Source organism: Pelecanus crispus, chromosome 1 (genome assembly GCF_030463565.1).
Source record: "Pelecanus crispus isolate bPelCri1 chromosome 1, bPelCri1.pri, whole genome shotgun sequence".
NCBI lineage: Eukaryota > Metazoa > Chordata > Aves > Pelecaniformes > Pelecanidae > Pelecanus > Pelecanus crispus.
In genome coordinates this window covers 73,430,811-73,450,751 of record NC_134643.1, presented here as the reverse complement: position 1 = coordinate 73,450,751, position 19,941 = coordinate 73,430,811, and the positions used below count along the sequence as shown (strand labels likewise).

Genomic DNA, 19,941 nt, shown 5'->3' with positions numbered 1-19,941 from the left:
GTGCCCAGCTCGCTCCCCCCCAGGCCCTTTCGGCAGAGCTGCTCCCCAGGCAGGCAGCCCCAGCCTGTGTGGCTGCCAGGGCTCATCCTCCCCAGGGCAGGGCTCTGCATTCGGCCTTGCTGAATTTCAGGAGGTTCTTATCGGCCCGTTCCTCCAGCCTGTCTGGGTCCCTCTCAGTGGCAGCTTTGCACCCGAGCATATCAAGTGGTACATCCAATTTAGTGTCATCTGAAAATTACACAAGAGTGCAAGCTGTTACCTCCTCCAGGTCACAGACAGGTCTCAGCTCAACCCACTGTGGGACTCCACTTGTTACAGGCCTCTAGGCAGATCATGATCTGTTAACCACTACCTTCTAAACCCCACCATCTAACCTGTTTTCTACCCATCTAGTTGCCCACCCATCCAGACCATCATGTCCCAGTATGGATGGAAGAATCCTGTGGGAGACAGCATTGGAGACCTTGCCAGAGTTGAGGCAATGACATCGGCTGCTCTCCCCTTATTCACATGTCAGGCATTTTATAATAGAAGGCAGTCAGGCTGGTCAGATGTGAATTAGCTTTGGTAAATCATGCTACTTTAGATATCCATGCTGACTGTTCCCAATTGCCTTCCTCTCTTTCATGTGCACAGAAACAACTTCAAGGTTGTTTCTCTCCAAGATTTTCCCAAGAACCAAAGTGAGGTTGACTGACCTACAGTTCCTTGGATTGTCCTTTCTGTGTTTTTCTTCAAGATGGTTGCAAAATTTACCTTTTTCCAGTCATCAAAAACTTCCCAATCTCCATGATTGGGATCCAAGAAGACAGAGCTCTTTCAGTATCCTGGGATGCAGACCATCTGGTCCCATGGACTTGTTTAGCTAATATTTGTCCAACGATGCTTAAGCTGTTTCAACTGCAGGCCGCTTCTGAAAGTAGCGGGCGTGCTGTCCCTCCTGCTCATAGCTACATACTCCCATATCCTTCTTTATGCCACTATTTGTGATCCAGTGTTGAGTCAGGCCATTTAATTGATCCAAGATAAAACCAAATGCAGTAACACTTTTTTAAATTTATTTTTATATCAGATCAGCAAGCTGATCCATTCAATCAAGGGGCCACAAGACCATAAAATTTAATGTTACAGAAGTCATGAGAATCCACAGGAAGGAACAGGGGACAGTTGGATGCAAACTATCTTCTATCAGCTTAAGATGAACATTGAATCTTCTCTTGAGTGTTCTCCTGAATCCAAACCATGGCAACGAAAGAGCCAGAAACAGCTCTGTAGTTTCCTGCAATGTTTCATTTCTGATATATTTAGCCCATTGTATTTGGAGACTGAACATCTCCCGTAGAACAAGAAGCTATGAATAAATGTTGGCTATTTTAATTTTCTACTTCATTCCTCTAATACTTGTTGGACATAACACAACTTCAGCTTGAAAACACTCTGAACTTCACAGAACTAATCTAGCAGAAACTAGGAGTTTAGTAACTGCTTATTTATGTTGTGATCCAATAAAAACCTCATCTAAAAGATACTAGTATGAGGTGCCATATAACTCACAGACAAACATTATAACACATATAACACGGGCAAACACTAAAAAATAGATTAAATATATAATAAGAAAACGTAAAACCTTAAAAAGAAACTGTATTCCTCCTTCTCACATCCCATAATGATTCAAGTCATGGATTTATAGAGAGATAAGACTCACTGGGGAAAAAAAATCCATCCTCTGTTTGAACATATATTGTTCAAACACACAGATTCTGCAGAACGTATCTACAATCAAAAAATGCAGGAGATGTGATTTTAAGAGTTGGGAGAATTGCAGATGACAAGGAACACGCTCAGCTGGAGTCTTCCTTCATCTCTAAAACGACAGAAGCAACCTCAAGCCTCTCCTGATTATTGACAGAACTGACGTTAATCTTGAAGGGCCCCAAGCAGAGGGTGAGACTAACATCGTAAGTACCATGCAGAAAGACCTTACTTCCATTACAGATCAACATATCTCACATGTTTACTTGAGATAAGAACATATGTGTTGGCATTTTATTGCAGAACAATTAAAATGCTGCAAATTCAAACACTAGTTGATTGACCTGTAACTTACTTGAGAACTCTCAGTAGGATTTTCATCACTATGTAGACTGAACAAACATCAATGACCACTAAAAAGCATTTGTCATCACAGCAGAAATAGGTTAGGTGTCATTTCCAGCCCTAAGCTTTAATGGTAACTGGCTCTCCAATCAATTTCAAAGTTCATTATGGTCTGTTTTTCCTACTTCATTGTCAGTGAAAACTTGTAATCTAATGCTGTGCTTATATAATCTGTTTTCAGGGCCCTATTTCTTTCATATATTTTAGGGAAAATAGATCAGTTGAAGTTTCTGCAATTTTTGTATATGTGACACTTGTTTCTAGATTGCGGGAAAGTAATAAAAATACAGGTTGGATTGCTTTTCTGTTATGCTAAATCCCTTCACATCACAAAAAAACATATCTTTGTCCTAAGGAATTAAAAATTAGACATTAATTAAAAAAGTAGTGACTATCTTTTTTTCTTTCTTTCTTTCCTGAGAGTAGTCAAATCTTAATTGCTCCTAGGATTCAAGATTTTCTCTCCAATTGTTGGAAACGGTATAAGTACTTTTTCACTATTTATTTTTCTGAGTGTGATTTTTTTGACAGCTCAGCTCACTATTTTTTATTATTTTTTTTTTTACATGTGAACATCCAAACAGGCAGAACAACAGAAATCATGAAGGTACACGATGCTAATTTTGTATGTTATTGTAGCTAGAAAATTCCAACGCCTGTTAGTGGAACTGCCCTTTGAAAATCAAGTGATCACCGTGAGTTTTTTTTCATAAGCCTTCTGACCCTTAGGTTCAGACTCATTAGGAAAACCAAGATAGTTTTTCTGTAATTTTGACTGTGAATGAGAATTTGAATGAAATATTTCCTCTGTTGAATATTGCTTCACAGTTTCTCCATACAAACAACAAAACTTGAATGCTTCTCTTTTACTTTAGTCTGTAAGCGCAACCAATGGCAATTATTTTAGGATCTCAATCAGAGCATTAAGAACAAGAAATTGTTTAAAAAGAAAATTTTCCTCAGTCAAAATTCTTCTCAAATCAGACATGGAAATTTAGGTAAGGAAAAAAAAAATCAATGCACCCAGTAACCTGGTGGCAAAGGTTATTCTTGCCTGAAATGTGAGGGCTCTTTACAATATTTTTTACTATACCTTTTTTTTTTTTTTAACTTCTTGTATAAATAGATCAGTGACAGAGAATAAAAACTGTTTTCATCCCCTAAGAGCATTGCAATCACCTGGGATGTAGGAGATAGAATTTTAAATCCTTGTTCTGATTCAGGACAGGGACTTGAGCTTGGGTTTTTTAAATCTTAAACAAATACTCCTCGATGACAAGATTATTTCATTACTCTAGGATGATACTGTCTCATTTTAAAACTCTCGCAAAGCATATCTGGAAAGTACCTATTTTTCTTCCAATGCCAAAGGGGGGAAAAATCTTCAACACTTTGAATTATTTCAACAAGCAATATTGCTTTCTGGCCAATTCCATTACAGGAACAGATTTCAAATTTTTTTACATCTTCTGAGCTTATTAATAGCTTCCTGTGTATACCATGTATAATTTGTTAATGTAAATTATATTTAACTATAGTTAAAGATGTGTTTTGTATTATTGGTACAAATAGATCTGCATAACTTGAGATAACATTCCCTTAGGCACTAAAAATAAAAAAGTGTAATCTTTATATTATATTGGGATTTGAGTATAAGCACCCTCTACAAGCATTTAGCCTTGTAACTCAGATTTTGCTGAACTTGAATTAAGTTAAATGTTTAACTACACAGAAAAAGATTTCTGTTTTCTGGGAAAAGTCTCTTATATGATACTCAAACAGAGCAGAATTCTATCTAAAATTGGAATTTACAACAATTATACATAAGGAAGATACACACCATTTAAAATCCTTTGTCTCTTGTCATTAACACCGTAATTATTCAAGAAAGATTTTTTTAAAGCTTCCATATAGTAGTCCAAGCTATATGATGAGACTATTTTTATGCTTTAATATTTGCATTATGATGAAATGTAGAGGCCTTTATCATATGTTAGTCCCTTCATAGTTAGACGTTCAAAAGACAATCTGTGTCCAAAAGTTTGTGTAGAACAGATGTTAAACGAATAGATAGTTTATGTACTTCATTACTTAAACTAAGAAACTGAAAATCAACTTGACAGTTTATCTTGCAGTAATGTAATGTTGGTGTGGGACTTCCACAACCCAAAAGTACACTGGTTACCCACGAATAACACAACCCAGTTTTTTAAAGAGTCTGAGCATATTTTTCATGCTATGAAGACAAGTATTTCTATCAACAATAGATGATACATGCTATAAACACTTAGGTCTAGATGTCTCAGATTTCATTCCCACAACACTGACCATAAGCTATTCTCTCTAGACTATGTGGTGTCCAAACTTTCTTTGGGAGCAGAGTCCTATAAGCATCTGACGTGGCTGCATGTAAAGTAATGGCAGCTGTAACAGAACTAACCCTGTCATACTGTCCTTACTCCTAAGGGTTATCAGCTAGGAGGCATATCATGAGACTGCAAAATCCTTCATGATACCATGGGGGATATGCACTTTCAGAGTCTGTGAGAAATGTGTGAGAAGCTACAAAATTTTGGTTTTCACATCCAGTGTGACTTTTCTTGAGTACTAATGGTACTTTATCATAGATCAAATTTGTAATTTCTGCTAAAATCCTTACTTTCTCATGGCCAGCAAGATAAAATTTCAGTCACTGAATGTAACAACATGCCTCCAACAGCAGTTCACCATTTTCAAGGGGAAAAGAACAGTTTTCATCCTTTTCACTACACTTTGCAAAGAGAACACAAAGTAACTGGGAATATGCTGTATCATGTCTTCTGACATGAATAAATACCTTTGAGTATCCCACTGAGGAGTGTGTCCAAGTCTATAGATGATGAAAACATCACATTTAGCTGAAAATCCTGTTGTTCTACTTTTGTTAGTTTTGTTGTGGTTTTAGACCTCTAATTGGCCAGTTCACTTGCTATGGAAGCAGTCAGAGTAGCAGATGTAAAATTTACAGTGCTCTACCTGAGGATTTGGTGGAAATTAGGCTTTAAAAGACAGATCTCTGGAAAACATTACTCCATAAGCCAAAAGGGGACTAAATTCTGCAGGGATGCAAACCTCAGCAAGCTTTATAAATCCTGTGCCATACAGAGCAAACAGCTGGCACCTGCTTCAGCCAGTGTTTTCCAACTGTGCTTTTTGGGTTGAAGTATTATGGCTGTACACAAAAGTACAGATCGTCACATACTCCCAATTCCACCTTATTTCCAGCAGCTAAGCTGCATGAAAAAAAGCTAAAAAGGAAAGTAAATGTTTTTCTGATGTTAATTTTCTCCACAAGCAGTTTTGCCTCCCAGAGGTCTGGCATCAAGCCATAGAAGTCCTAATCTACAAAACTGAGAATGAAATGCAAAGTGACCTCACCTGATCAGTGATCTGCAGACTTGTGAAAACTTTTAGCTTAAACAGTTCAAAATCAATCCTCAATCATGTTCACTGCAAAAGTCATTTATCTGGTTAATAATTTATTTCCATTATGCCTGTCAGAAACCTACCATTTTCATAACAGAGTTTTACACATGTAAAGAAAGTTTACTCACTTCTAACTTGAGCAGCTGTTGTGGTTTAACCCCAGTTGGCAACTAAGCACCACACAGCTGCTCACTCACCCTCCCCCTGACCTGATGGAATGGGGGAGATAATTGGAAAAAAAAAAAGTAAAACCCATGGGTTGAGATAAAGGCAGTTTAATAGGACAGCAGAGAAAGTAATAATAATGATAAAAGAATATACAAAATAAGTAATACACAATGCAATTGCTCACCACCCACTGACCAATGCCCAGCCAGTTCTCAAGCAGTGATCACTGCCCCGCAGCCAACTCCCCCCAGTTTATATACTGAGCATGACGTCATATGGTATGGAATAGCCCTTTGGCCAGTTTGGGTCACCTGTCCTGGCTGTGCCCCCTCCCAGCTTCTTGTGCACCTGGCAGAGCATGGGAAGCTGAAAAGTCCTTGACCAGTATAAACACTACGTAGCAACAACTAAAACATCAGTGTGTTATCAGCATTCTTCTCCTACTAAATCCAAAACACAGCACTATGCCAGCTACTAGGAAGAAAATTAACTCTACCCCAGCTGAAACCTGGACAGCAGCACAGAGTTGACTCATTTTTGACCACCAGACCTGAAACTAACACATATGCTTCTGCTCACTGGAGAGATGAACTGTTTTCTGTGCACCTCTACCCTTGTACAGACATTTACACCTGTGGGTAATGAAATCAAAACCATCCCAGTACAGAGGGATGGCCAGCATGGATTTAGTACTGGAAGGAACTGAAACATATAATTGTACAAGTTGCAGGTAAGGACAGTCACACTGAAAGAAAGCAAGCGGCTGAGGCAATTTAAAGAGGCATTACTACTGTGCCTACCACACTGTTCAACCACAACCACAAGCTTTTCTATAAAAGGCCAAATCTAGGCAAATAATTCATAAAGAATGTACGTTTACTTTGCAACATTTCTTCTAATAGACAATACTTTCCTTCAAGCTTACTGTTACTCAAAGTGTTTCAGTAAGCTGATAAAGTGTTCATTGCAACTTGAAATGTCAAAAATGGCATTGTTTAGATGGGTGAGCAACTTTGTAAGTTGAGTTTTGTGTGGGTGTTTATGTAAAAGAAATTTGAGATTTGCCCTCCATGTGTGAAGGAATTAAAAAAAATATGTCTGTATATACACTTGTAAAACGCAAATGCAGCAGTAATAACAGAAAATTGGTAGAAAAGTTTATGAATAAGATTAAAATTAGCTATTTTAGAGCAGATATTCAGCAATTCATTCCATTATAAATTTTCTCAATTCCATTTAGTTCTGGGAAGTGATGGAGAAAGACAGTCTTTCAGAAATGTCCACATTGTTTGATCTTAATTTCTCTAATGCTTTAGGGAATATGCACACAGAATATACACAACAAACTGTCTCAGTTTCCTTAAGAAACTTTTTTGTATTACTAAAAGAAATAAAAGTTCCACACAGTATATTCTTTAACATGGGCAACACTGTAACTTGGTTATCACATCTGCTGTCTAGGTGAGAGAAGTGTTGATGTAGTTAAGTCCCAGTAACAGGAACAGGAGAGCTGGATTCTGTTTTTAACTTTGCCAAGGGTATAAAATAAGAGCTCAGACAATTTATATCCCAAGTACAACGTTCAGTACTGCAGCATTTGATTTTGAACAAGCTGCCACATCCTTAATATTGATGCCTAAGCTTCCTGTACAGTGAAGTCTCTCCCACGTTCTGATTTCGCTTGCACTCACTTGGCTACAAGAGTGTCTGAAACAGACCCGAGTCTTTCCTCAGTTACTGGGAAATCTCCAGTATGGCTGTATCACACAATTTATTGAGCTGAAACAATGTGATCGCTTCCCTGTTCACTTTCACAACACACCTGTGCACAAAGAGCTGTGCCAGCCCATCATGTCACAGGGGCAGGAATCAGTGACAGGACTGTAATAAGCCAACATTGCCATGAATGAGCAAAGAGTAAAAAAAATCAGGGAGGAGCAAAAGCCAACCTGAGGAACATGCTCCTTCTTAGGAGTGAACCTCTGTTATCCTGTACCATGGACCATTTATAGGGGTTAAAACTGTGTTAATCAGCCTTTCCATGGAATAGTGATAATCTGCACATACTTCAATAGAAACTAAAGTACATTCCTGAGCTGTGAGAAAGCCAGGTTCAAAACTCACACCTCTGCTTAAAAGGAACATCAGAACCATGTATCAAAACTGCTTGCAAAATTTGCAACCTTGATAATGGGTTCACATGGATAAGCAGTTTTAGACTTTCCTGCTGCAGTGGTTTCAATCTATATGAAATAGTAAAATACTAAGTTGCACCAGTTATACCAGTATCAACTCCGGTGTCTCGGCATCCTGCTATTTAAAAAACTAATGTTAAAATAGCTATAAAGGGTCAGACTAAAGTTCTTTTTAGACAGTAACTCTTGTCTTGTGAGTGAGCAATAGCAGAAAACTAAAAAAAAACCTCACAGAGCAAGATAGGGGCATCCCCTGAACATACCTCCAGCCATTAGCAACTTGTAAGTCAGGGACTTGGGAGCCAAGTTGTGTCTGCATGTTTATTCTTAAATATATTTTCCTCCACGAAGCATTTCCTTCAGCTGTAACAAACATACATTCAAATACCCTGTCTGCCTCTTTTTTTGAGCTCATGTAAATCTGTTGTATCTGTAATACCCACTAGCAAGCATACTGCAGCAGTGCTTTATTGAAACATTTATGCAATGCACAAGTTTCATTGGAAGAGAGTAAAAAGATCAGAATAAACACATATACTCAAGTTTTATAAACCAAATCAAATAAACATGAACAGAGTAAGTATACAAGCGTAACCCGGATGCTAGAGCAGTCTCCTATTCACCAGCAGACTAACTAAACCTATGCACCCAGTAGTCTATGCACTTTCAGAGCTAAATAGCCATTAGAGAGCACCTGAAGAGCCTCATAACGAAATCAGACCTACAGCAGACACAGAGTGTCTTTTCTGCGGGTTTAGCTCTTTGTGCCTCACCTTCCACATCTGTCGTATTTCCCTGCTTCAGAGGAGTGTCGTAAGCCTCAGCTAGGCACTGGCCACGACAAAACTTTCAATTTAAACTCAATGAAAACATTCCCACACAGAAAAAGGCACGCCCACCTAAGTTTTTGCAAGACCAGAGGTTTAGTGAGTGATGGTTTAACGAGTGATGAGAGTTCTGAAACCTGGTGCGGAGAACTGCAGAGAAGCGCAAAACACTTATTTTTAGGAAGTTACCTCAGAAGCATTTAAAATAATAACAATAAAAAAAGAACCACGTTAGTTTCTTCACTTTCACATTCCTGGTACAAAAGGATGACAGCCTGCAAACAAACTCACGGCAAAAATAAACAAACACCCCCCCAGCTGGAGAATGTCTTTTCCTTCTGTCCTTCCCACTTTTGGCCAGGAGGAGGGAGAGGCGGGGGGCCGATGGCCCCGGTGCCATTTCTAACTGCTTTGCCTACAGCGGGGCCCGGGAGCGAGGGGAGGAGGAGGCGGCGAGGGGAGCAAAGGCCTCCAGGCCGGGCCGGGCCGGGCAGGGAGGCGGGAAGGCCGCCCCAGGAAAGTTTGCGCGGCGGGGGACGAAGGGGAAGAGGCCAAGGCGGGCGGGGACGGAGGAGGCGAGGAGGAGGGGGCCTGTCAAAGAAGATGAAAACCACCGACCCCCCGCGGGCAGCTGTACCTACCGGCCTCGCCGGTGGGGCGGGGAAAGCCGCCGGGGGCCGGCGGCGGGGAGCAGGGAGGAGGCGGGCTGCTGGGCGGTGTCGCCAGAGGGGCCGCGCCCGGCCCCGGCGGCTATAAAGAAATGGAGGCGGCGGGGCGCGGCCTGGTGGCGGTATGACCGAGGTGAAGCTGGCCGTGCTGGGCGGCAGCGGAGCCGGCAAGTCGGGTAAGGCCAGGGAGGGGGGCGGCCCCGGTAAACCCCCAGCCCGACTTTACCTCAGGTTTGGGGGGGGCGGGGCGGGACCCCGCTAAACCTGGCGTCTGCTTCCCTCCCGCAGCGCTGGCGGTGCGGTTTCTGACCAGGCGGTTCATCGGAGAGTACGCGTCCAACGCCGGTGAGCGCCGCGGGCCGCCGCCGGCCCCGGGGAGGGGGCGGCGGGAGCGGGCCCGGTGCGGGGGGTGGGCGCCCCGTGGGGCCTCCGCCCGGGGCTGCGCCGGGCGGGTTCCCCGGCGAGCGCAGCATACGACGCTTCGAAGGCTGATGTGCACAAAGACATCGGGTAGAAACTCGGTTTCGCGGAACTTTTCGCAAAGATGTAAGTTTCTGCTTGCTTATCGGCGAGAGTTCCTGATTAAATATCGGCTTTGAAGACGGGAAGAGGCAAGGCGGGTATCTGTGGAGGGATCACTTAAACCTCCAGTAGTGCACCCGGGCACGGGGGTGGCCAAGTGCTCGCCGCAAAGCAACTGTGAAGGGACTTAGGAAGGAAAGATAACCGGGCTGCATGTGCGAAGCGCGGGTAGATTATAGTAAGCTCAATCAGAGAGGAGATAAAGAAGAGAGTAAAGACAGACTTGGGGCGGGGGGGAACCCAACCAACACCTGTTCTATTGAATATCTCCTGCTCCGCTCTAGAGGAGAGGTGAAACAGATTGTTTATCAGGCACTACTGGTTAATCAAAGCATAACGCAAAGCCCCCTGCTTTTGCAGGAATGCACTGATTCGATGGCTTTGTGGAAAGCCTCGCTGTGCTGAGGATAGAATTTCTCATTCATGTCAGAACAAATACGCTGATCCTTAAGACACTTCTAAGATCTTGGAAGATGGCAAAGTAGGACTTGAACTTTCACATCCCGAATAGAAGCACTATTTAACTGACATGCAAACACCTTTGGAAGTGTGCCGCTCCAGCTGATAGGGCACAAGAAGTCCCAAAACTTAACAAGGAAAGGAGATTTCTGTCTACCTCACTTTCCCTTCTAAAGTGAAAGACTTTTTCCAAATGCCTCTTTTTACAAAAAAGTAAAGTAGTGTTCCATGATCCATAAATAAAAGGCAGTATTAAGCTGAATTGCAATTAATGTATCCAGATGAACTTATTCTGAAAGTAGAGTTCTAGTTGTACGTAAATGTTCTACCAATGTTGTTACTATACAAACACAGACTGAAAAGACAGTTTGTGTCCCAGATGGCTTATCTAAGTAAGCTGTCACATGTAAGTTAACTGCTCTCCATGTGTTTGATAAACCACCTACAACTAAAACCAGGTTTCCTTGTTCTGACCCTCTGATACTGCAAGTATCAGAAAAGGCATGTCAAACTCCCAATACATTTTCATTTTTAAACATGTTTGTTGGAAGATAAGTATAGCTCTATTTCTAGATGGGAGAAAGGAGGAGAAAAGTGGGAATAGGAGTGATAAAAGATCACCCTAGAACACTTTCAGTGGAGTCAGACTATTAATTAAAAATTTATGTAATTATGGAAACCACCAAGGGGCTGCAGGTTTGATACCCTGGGATGCTTGAGACTGATAGTTCATCATCACATGAATTCTTAAGATATGCATGAAGAATGCTTAAGATGAACATGGTGCAGAACTGGAGATGCTCAGATCCAGAGACCATAGCCCTTATCTATACCCTCATTACGCACAGTTTGAAGTGTATTTGCAGTAGTACCAGCACCAGTTCTTGTCTTTGTAGCTCAGTCACTCTGAGGAATTATACTGTAGACAGCTTGTTGGTGACCAATGTCATGAACACAAGTTGGTTTACACTTACTTAGAAAAACCCACTGCTTAAAATAATAGTCACGGTCTGTCTGCATTAGAGTTGCCAGGGTTGCTAGTGCTGGTGGAGAGTCCTAAATTGGAGAACTGACACTACAGAAATATTTTGAGATCCAGTCTAGGGACATGATCCTGTAAATACTATTGATCTAATGCTGCCTAGCATGAGAACTCTTAAAGCACCAGATTTCACAGTAAGAAAACATTATTACTAAATAATTATTTTTGTGCAGAATCAGAACTTACACATAGGCTGGCTTACTATTTTCATAATCCTGAACTTTGATAGCAAGCTGAGTAGTCACCAGCATTTCGCTGATTCTGGGCATTGTGCATCCCCTTTGCCTCCATTTTTGGGAGAGGAAAACTAGGGTCTAAAAGTATTTGTTGCACCAACACTTCCATGGGAACACCACAGTGAAGTGGTGTTGGGTAGCTAAGGTGTTGCAAAATGAAATAGGTTTGTTTCCAGTGTGTGTCAAAAAAAAAAAAAACCAAACCAAAAACCCAAATAAACCCAAACAGACAACCAAACAGAAAAAAACCCCAAAACAAGCAATACCCAAAGAACTAAATGTCCCCTCAGTATTAGTGAATCTCACCTTTGCTACCTTTTCTTTTGACCACCATCTCCAGTCACTCTAATATTGTTTTTATGTGATTGTCATTTATCTTTTAGAATGCATCTACACTAAACACTTATGCCTGGATGGGAGGCAGATACACTTGGAAATTTATGACCCTTGTTCACAGGTAAGAATTTTAGGGGGCAAAGAAAGACTGTTCCTCATTCTACCTGTGTAATGGTAGAAAGAGTTGGGGGGGTTACAACCTTTCTGTCTGGTTCTTGAAATTTGTGCTTGCTGGTTTTTTTTTAAAAGACCAAAATTTTATACTTGCTGTGGCTCAGAACTGCTGAGTACTTTCCCATCTCATGGAAGAAACCCTTCATTGCTTAAATTTTCTGTAAACGGTTTTGCATTTTTGGAATATTACTGACAGAAATAACCTGCCACTTCTGCATTATATAGGTAAATACAGAGATAAGTTATAGGATTATATGCAGTTTTCTCAAATGCCCTAAATGGATGAACTTTAGTTTATAAAGCAAGCAGGTTATTAAATGTCTGCAGAAATGGTCAAAGTAGATAGGCCTGGAAGTAAGACTTGCATTCACAGAACAAGGAAAGCCATAATGTAGGCTTGTACATGTTGACAGCGGAACTTTGATCACAATAAACCACTTTGTAATAAAGCTTTTTGTATTAATTTTTTTTCCTGCTATTACAGGAATAGAGACACTTCAGTACTGTGTAACACATGCAGACCTAGGTAGGTCGGTCTGGCTAACAGCATTAGCTTGCAAGGTTCCTTTTTGGACAGCGATCTTGCCTCTTACCAACTAGGGTAATGAACACTAAAGCCAAAGCACCAAAAGTCTGAGTCAGACTTAAAAAATTCAAGGACTTAAAAACTTAACCCAGTAAGCACATAAAATGAACCACCAAACAAATCAGCCTTCCTAGAGACAAGCGACAGCATTGCTTGTCCCAGGGCAGTGGGGATCCTGAAATAGCCACTGTACCATGTTACACTATGGAGTCCTCCCTTGCTTATACAATCTGTTAGAAGCTACTGTTTTGTGGACTTGTTTCCACCTACCTCATACCTCTTTCCTAAGCCCACCTATAGCTTCCACTTACTGTCATATTAAATCCTGTGGTATGTGAACAACTCTTTATTAAGATACTTGAAACATTGGGACTAGCAGCTATTTAGGGTAAAGCAGATTAGACTACATTATGGGTAGAGACTTTGGTTGCTATAGTTTGGGCACCTTTTTGCTTTTAAGGAGACCAGAGATCAGCTGTGTTAAGGGCAACTCCTCTTACCAGCATTCACAGAGCTCTCTTGTCCCATTCCTTCCTTAGGAACAAGGCTTAACTTTAGCTGTTTGCCTTCTGCTGTTCTCTTCCTGACTCCTCTTTAAAGCCTACAGAGGACTACACAGCAAGTAATGGTGGTATTGCTTTTTGTCTGATAGAACTGGTGATTTTAGAAGGATATGGATGGGGTATGGAGGTCCTGTATCCCATGGGACCTGGGGAAGAAAAGCAGGTTTTGAGAGGAGGGGAAACTAGGGAAGGAAGAGTCCCCATTTTTGTTTCTGCTTCCTGAAATCTTGCTGCTCTCTGAGGCTTCCTTCTAGTAGCTGGATCCCTGTTCTGCAAAGCTCACTATCTCTTCATCATGGGTTCATGAGGGGAAAATCCTGCTGAACTAACTTAATTTCCCTTTATGATGGGGTCACCTATCTAGTTGACCAAGGGAAGCCAGCAGATGTGTTGGGTTTTTTTTTGTTTTAGCAAAGCTTTTGATACTGTCTCTTACAGTATCCTTCTGGTCAAAATGTCTGGCACACAACTAGACAAGGCCATAATACATTGTGTGAACAATTGGCTGATGGGTTGGGCTCAAAGAGTTACAGTAAATGGGGCTACATCAGGCTGGTGGCCAGTCACCAGTGGGGTTCCCCAGAGCTCAATGTTAGGGCCAGTGCTGTTTAATGTTTTTATAAATGATCTGGATGCAGGAATCAAATGCACATTAAGTAAGCTTGCCAGTTATACTAAACTAGGAGGAGCTGTGGATTCCCTTGAGGGTAAAGAGGCCTTACAGAGAGCTCTGGATAGGCTAGAGAGCTGGGCAATCACCAACTGTATGAAACAAGAGCAAGTGCCAGATTCCCAATTATATACAAATTGGGGGATGAGAGGCTGGTGAGCAGCCCTGCAGAAAAAGAACTGGGGGTTTGGGTTGATGGCAAGTTGAATATGAGTCAGCAGCGTGCCATGGCAGCCAAAGGAGCTAACTGTGTCCTGGGGTGTGTCAAGCACAGCATAGCTAGCCAGTCAAAGGAGGTGATTGCCCCCCTCTACACTGCACTGCTGCAGCACCGTGTTGGGTGCTATGTGCAGTTCTGGGTGCCTCAATATAAGAAGGACATCCAGACTATTAGAGTGCGTTCAGAGGAGGGCAACCAAGATGGTGCAAGGCCTTGAGGGCAAGACTTAAAAGGAGCAGCCGAGGTCACTTTGTTTGCTCAGCTCGGAGAAGAGAAGGCTGAGGGGCGACCTCATCACAGTCTACAACTTCCTCAAGGGAGGCAGTGGAGGGGGAGGTGCTGATCTCCTCTCTGGTGACCAGAGATAGGACAGGAGAAAATGGAATGAAGCTGCGTCAGGGGAAGTTCAGATTGGACATTTAGGAAAAGGTTCTGCACTGAGAGGGTGGTCAGTCACTGGAACAGGCTCCCCAGGGAAGTGGTCATGGTACCAAGCTTGTCAAGAGTGCAAGGATTGTCTGGATGATGCTCTTGTAGTCCTGTGGGGGGCAGAGAGTTGGACTCTGTGATCCTTATGGGTCCCTTCCAACTTGAGATATTCTATGATCCATCTGGGAAACATCTGGGACACACACAAGTCACCTTTCCTGCCCCTAAACCTGCTGTACGGTCACCACAATATTAAAAAACTATCGTATTAAAGATACTGAAGTATTCAGATAGTTCTGGAAACCTGTTTCATCTTTTCTTTCTCATGCATCTCCTTTCACTGCCAGCATTCAGTTACCATCCCTCATGGTAAGTTACAGCCTTCCCAGTATAGCTGTTTGTGATGCTACAGTGCTGCCCTGATGCTGAGCTAATCAGGGCAACCAGGGTGGGATGTTGGTGGAAGCTATGCATTGCAAGGAGCAAAACATTAAACTAGTGAGGGAACAACTTAAACAGTCCTCAAATTACTAGTCGAGATAGGTTTTCCACAGAGCAAAAGTTGATTTCTTTTTTTTTTTTTTTTTTTGTCAGCTTCCAGTATTTTAACTATCTTGGGTCACATGGTCTTGCTAGCTGCTGCCACATCATCTGCAGGGATAAGCTAATTTAAAATAGTTTCAAAATTACATTATTTATCTTAATGGGACAGTTGCCGCTGTTGCTTTCTAGAAATCAAAGTATGGCACTTTCTTGGCATGAAGGGACTCAAGGACTGGTACAACCCCATTATTACTTGTGTGACTTTTGTCACCAGTTTTATTAAACTGCAGCTTGAAAAGAGATTCCCCTCCCCGCCCCCAGCCCTGTAGAAATTTATCCTACAGCTAAATACTGTTTCAGAATTGAACAATGCAAAGAAGAAACAGAAGAAATGAATGGGAACAAAGAATTTTTAACAAATTAAGCTTGCTGCAGTCATAATATTAGGAACATGCAAAACAGAGCTATAACCAGAAACAGCACAAATACTGGTGGCTCCTGTATGTTTCATTCTGCTGTAACTCTGCAGAATATTCAGCATAAGCAATGGCTGTACAGGTTATGCAACTTTACTGCTTAAACAAAGCGTAAATGTTTCATAATGAATTTGTCGATGATCCAAAGTGCCATCTGTAGTGATGGTTATCTATTAAGCTTTTGGAGCAGGACTCACTTGAATTCAATGCCAGCACCTAGACCTATTCTGCAAGAAAAGATACAACATTCTCACATTCACAGCGACAAAGAAAATGCTCTGAAGTGACAACAGTAACATTCTTTTTGCATGTGAATTTGAACTTCTTTCAGCCACAGCGGGGGAAGCTCTCCCTCACAGATGAGCTCCACTGGGCTGATGGATTTATCATTGTTTACGACATCAGTGACAGAGCATCATTTGCATTTGCAAAAGCATTGCTGTACAGGATCCGAGAGTCTCACATAGGAGCTTGTAAAAAGTAAGTGGTATTATTTTTGTTTCTCTCAGCAAACATACAAAAAAGCTGAGGCCGTTTCTGTGAGCTGTGGGCATCCTAGTAGCAATTAAAATCCAGCAGCATCCTGGTGGCATAACACAATACCAACAGTGAGGTACCTGATGGTAAACTGTGTTGCAAATTGCAATCTATTTCACTGTATCCAAAGCCAAGTACATCAGGATTTTTGTTCTTATTTCTTACAGCACTACTATTTAAATAATTGCCATAAATCTGTCTGCTGTGATTTACACAGGTAAAAAGCTGACATAGTCTATGCTTTTAGTCCTCGACCCTATTACCAATGGAGATGCACCAATGTGGGGGTTGAAGAAAGCATTTCCCCAGTAAATTAATCTAATACCACGAATGTTTCCTAAACTGCCTTTGCGGTGACCCCAACATTATTTGTGCACATGGGTGACCATATGGTAAGAAACAAACTACTTACTTTCAAAAAGAACCACCAGAATTGTAAGTCTGAGTATATGTGGTGGTGTGTATTCCTGCATCAGTCAGCTGAGGTGCTTTCTAAAAAATGAGTAAAGTCCTTTCCTTGTATCAAAAGTGTAGTAAAATAAAAAACCCAACACTTTTCTGTCTGTTTTACTGCTGACCTTTCTTAATTAAGGTTTCTCTGGAAGGAGTAATTTTAGCAAAATCTTGGAATTAGGATTCCTGTGTTTCCTTCTGAATTGTGCCACTGATGCATCTCTGACTCTATTCTTTTATCTACAAATGGAGATAATGATCAGCTTGCTTCATGAAGTCCAGGAGCTGACAATATACTCAGGAGTATAGAGTATGAAAACTGCAGTGGATGAAAAATACGTGAATTTACTGAGTAGAGGAACCAAATGAAAACTTACTGATAGAGAATAGCTTGTCTGGAAGATTCTTTGATGTTTGACTATGGCAAATGGAAAACTATACCTGACAAGGTTAGGGGGTTGGTTTGTTCTTTTGGGTTTTTTGCAATGCCTATTATGCTGAACATACATACTTTTCATACAGGCTGTATGTAGCACAGCATACAGCACAGTATTGTAACATATCTTTTCTCTAATCAGAACTTTTTTGATTTCAGAGTGGTCGAGTCATCAGTATTTTTGGTTGGTAATAAACAGGATTTATGCCACATGAGGGAAGTTGGCTGGGATGAAGGACAAAAGCTGGCAATGGATAACAAGTGCCAATTCTGTGAACTGTCTGCAGCAGAACATTATCAGGAAGTTGTGGCAATGTTCATGAAAGTCCTGAGAAATATCACCTCAAATTTCAAAGTGAAGGAAAAGAGACGACCAAGTGGATCAAAGTCAATGGCCAAATTAATCAACAATGTGTTTGGAAAGAGAAGGAAATCTGTGTAAAAGATGGTTAGTCTTGAAGTAAGAATAAGCTGAAATAATGGAGCACAGACAGCTCTTGGGATTCAGTCAATTTCCTTCAAAGGTCAGTGTCTGGAGGAGTAAGACAGCAGAAACCAAAGATGGGAGATAGTATGGTCAAGTGTACAGGGTCTAGGTCTAGAAGACCTGACCTTCTGTTTCCAGTTCTATACAGATTTACCGTGTTAGGGCTATGTCACTTAAACTCTAAGATGCTCCTCTCGCCCTTTATCTCATAAATTCTTCAGAAGAGAGTTTTAGTCTGTATTTATGCAACATGGTCTTGGATAGAGCTTCTAGATGCAACTGAAGTATAAACAGTTATTTCCAATAAACTCAGCCTTGCTGATCAAAATCTCACTTCAGAATTCTGAGAAGTAGTTTTTTGTGCAGGAACACTTGCGCTAAAGAAAAGCAAAATACTGCTGCTGTATGTGATAATGTATTTTTATTTAACTCAAGGAAGGATGGCTTAGATCCTTGTGTGCCTAACACCTGCTGAAATTCATATGAATTAAATGCTTAGACACCAAATCTACAGAAGGTATTTACCTGCAGAACTGCCTTGCAGAGGCACCAGAAGTAGGGAAGCAGGTAAACAAAGCAGTATTGTCTCCTGTTTCAGTATCTTTTTTTTTTTTTTTTTGAGTGATGAAAGAAAGTAGAGAAGGTTGAGGAGGGTGGGAACTAAAATGTTAGTGAAATGTTAGTTAGTAAGCATTGGACTGTTTTGGCAAGGTCATTTAGTGAAATAATTTTATGGAAAGGGCCAGTGTAACATCTTGGGCTCATCCCTTTCACAGAGCAGTTGTGGGCTGTAACAATTTCCTTAACATGTAAGGTGGATGTGCCTGTTCAATTTTAGATGGGAGTGGAAGCTTGAAAAGCACATGGACTGGTAAAGAGCACAGGTTCTTTAGGATGTCTGCCTGGATTTAAAGGTCAGCCTGCTGGTAAGACCTGTGCTCCTAACTTGCGTAGAGTGTTTTCCCGAAGGACCAGTGTCTTTACAACTAGTCATTGCTATGGTATTGAAATGGCACTTAAGAGCGCACTAAGGAATATGTTAGCTACACTTTTCAAATGTGGATATTAAATATCAAATGGGTCTAAATATGTTGTCAATTGACATTCAAAGCTCTTACTGTAGACTTAACTAAATAAGGGCTTAGCCCAGCATGTTTGAAAGTGCTGTGCTCATACAGAAATTATGAAAGGGAAGAGAAGTGATCTGAAGATGAATTACTGCCTCCTACCCATTCCAGAGCACAGCTGGGATTCAGTCTTTACAAGTCGCTGAGTTGAAGCCTACCTCTGCTCTGAAATTTTACCTGCATTGAAACTAGTAAGATTACTTTATCAGTCACAGTGGAATACTGTTTTTTCAAATGTCCACCCCCATAAGAGAACATAAAAAAAAGCTATATAATCTTAGCATTACTGTTGTTAAAAAAAAAAAAAAAAACTAAAGCACATTTTAATAAGTGTTGACCAAAGATCACTTCCTTTTTTTAAGGAAAAGGTACTGTTTATTTCACTTGTTTTAAGACTACAAATATTGGAACATAGTTCTCAGTGTTGACATGCACTGTGTTGCTTTATTTCTATGCAGATGGTGCTTTGCCATATCAGGAGTAGTGTATTTAACTGTATTGTCAATATCTATGAGGCTGAACTTGAAGACTACTCATGTACACCCTTCAGGTTTCCAGCACACACAGAATTCCAGAACTACTAATAGACTGTTGATCTGTCAGGTAGCTGTATCTCGCCAGCTCTAGCATTGCCAGATTTGAGGACTCTTATGTGTATTTACTGCTATGGTATTAAATAAACTGGATATAAGATTGCATGTATTAATGCTTTTTTTTGTTCCTTTACTGTGGTATAAAGCTACAGACTTTTACAGTAGTCAAAACAAAAAGTGAAGCACCATGCAGATCTGGAATTCAAATTAGAAAAAGTACATCTGGGAATCAGACACTTGCACAAAAGAGAGCCTCTAACTGTGTTTCCTGTACACAATGAAGAAGCCTTCATGTACCTTTATACAGTGAACAGTAGAGAACGTTTTAAAAAAAATTCTTCATCCTTTAAAAATTTGTCAGGACAGCCACAGAGAAGCTAATTAGTTTTGATTTGCTCATATTAATGGGAATGTGGACTTCCAGATACATGGAATCTGTAGTATACCCCACAGTTTTCCTTCCCTTTTTGTCCAGATGGGCTAAGTACTGGAACACAAGAGTGGCTGTC

At 41.0% G+C, this 19,941-nt stretch overlaps 1 protein-coding gene across 1 annotated transcript; it reads left to right on the top strand.

Moving 5' to 3' along the window:
* Positions 1–9,604: 9,604 nt before the first annotated feature.
* On the top strand, positions 9,605–17,667 carry RERGL (RERG like). The gene is made up of 5 exons (XM_075727712.1): positions 9,605–9,659; positions 9,772–9,828; positions 12,186–12,259; positions 16,131–16,279; positions 17,385–17,667. The coding sequence occupies exons 1-5, from the start codon at positions 9,608–9,610 to the stop codon at positions 17,665–17,667; spliced, it is 615 nt and encodes a 204-aa protein (XP_075583827.1). The 5' UTR covers positions 9,605–9,607.
* Positions 17,668–19,941: the final 2,274 nt, after the last annotated feature.

Coding starts and splice junctions, on each gene's coding strand:
- RERGL (XM_075727712.1), top strand. CDS start 9,608: ATGACCGAGGTGAAGCTGGCCGTGCTGGGCGGCAGCGGAGCCGGCAAG. Junction 9,660..9,771: donor CAGCGGAGCCGGCAAGTCGG/GTAAGGCCAGGG, acceptor TCCCTCCCGCAG/CGCTGGCGGTGCGGTTTCTG. Junction 12,260..16,130: donor TTTATGACCCTTGTTCACAG/GTAAGAATTTTA, acceptor AACTTCTTTCAG/CCACAGCGGGGGAAGCTCTC.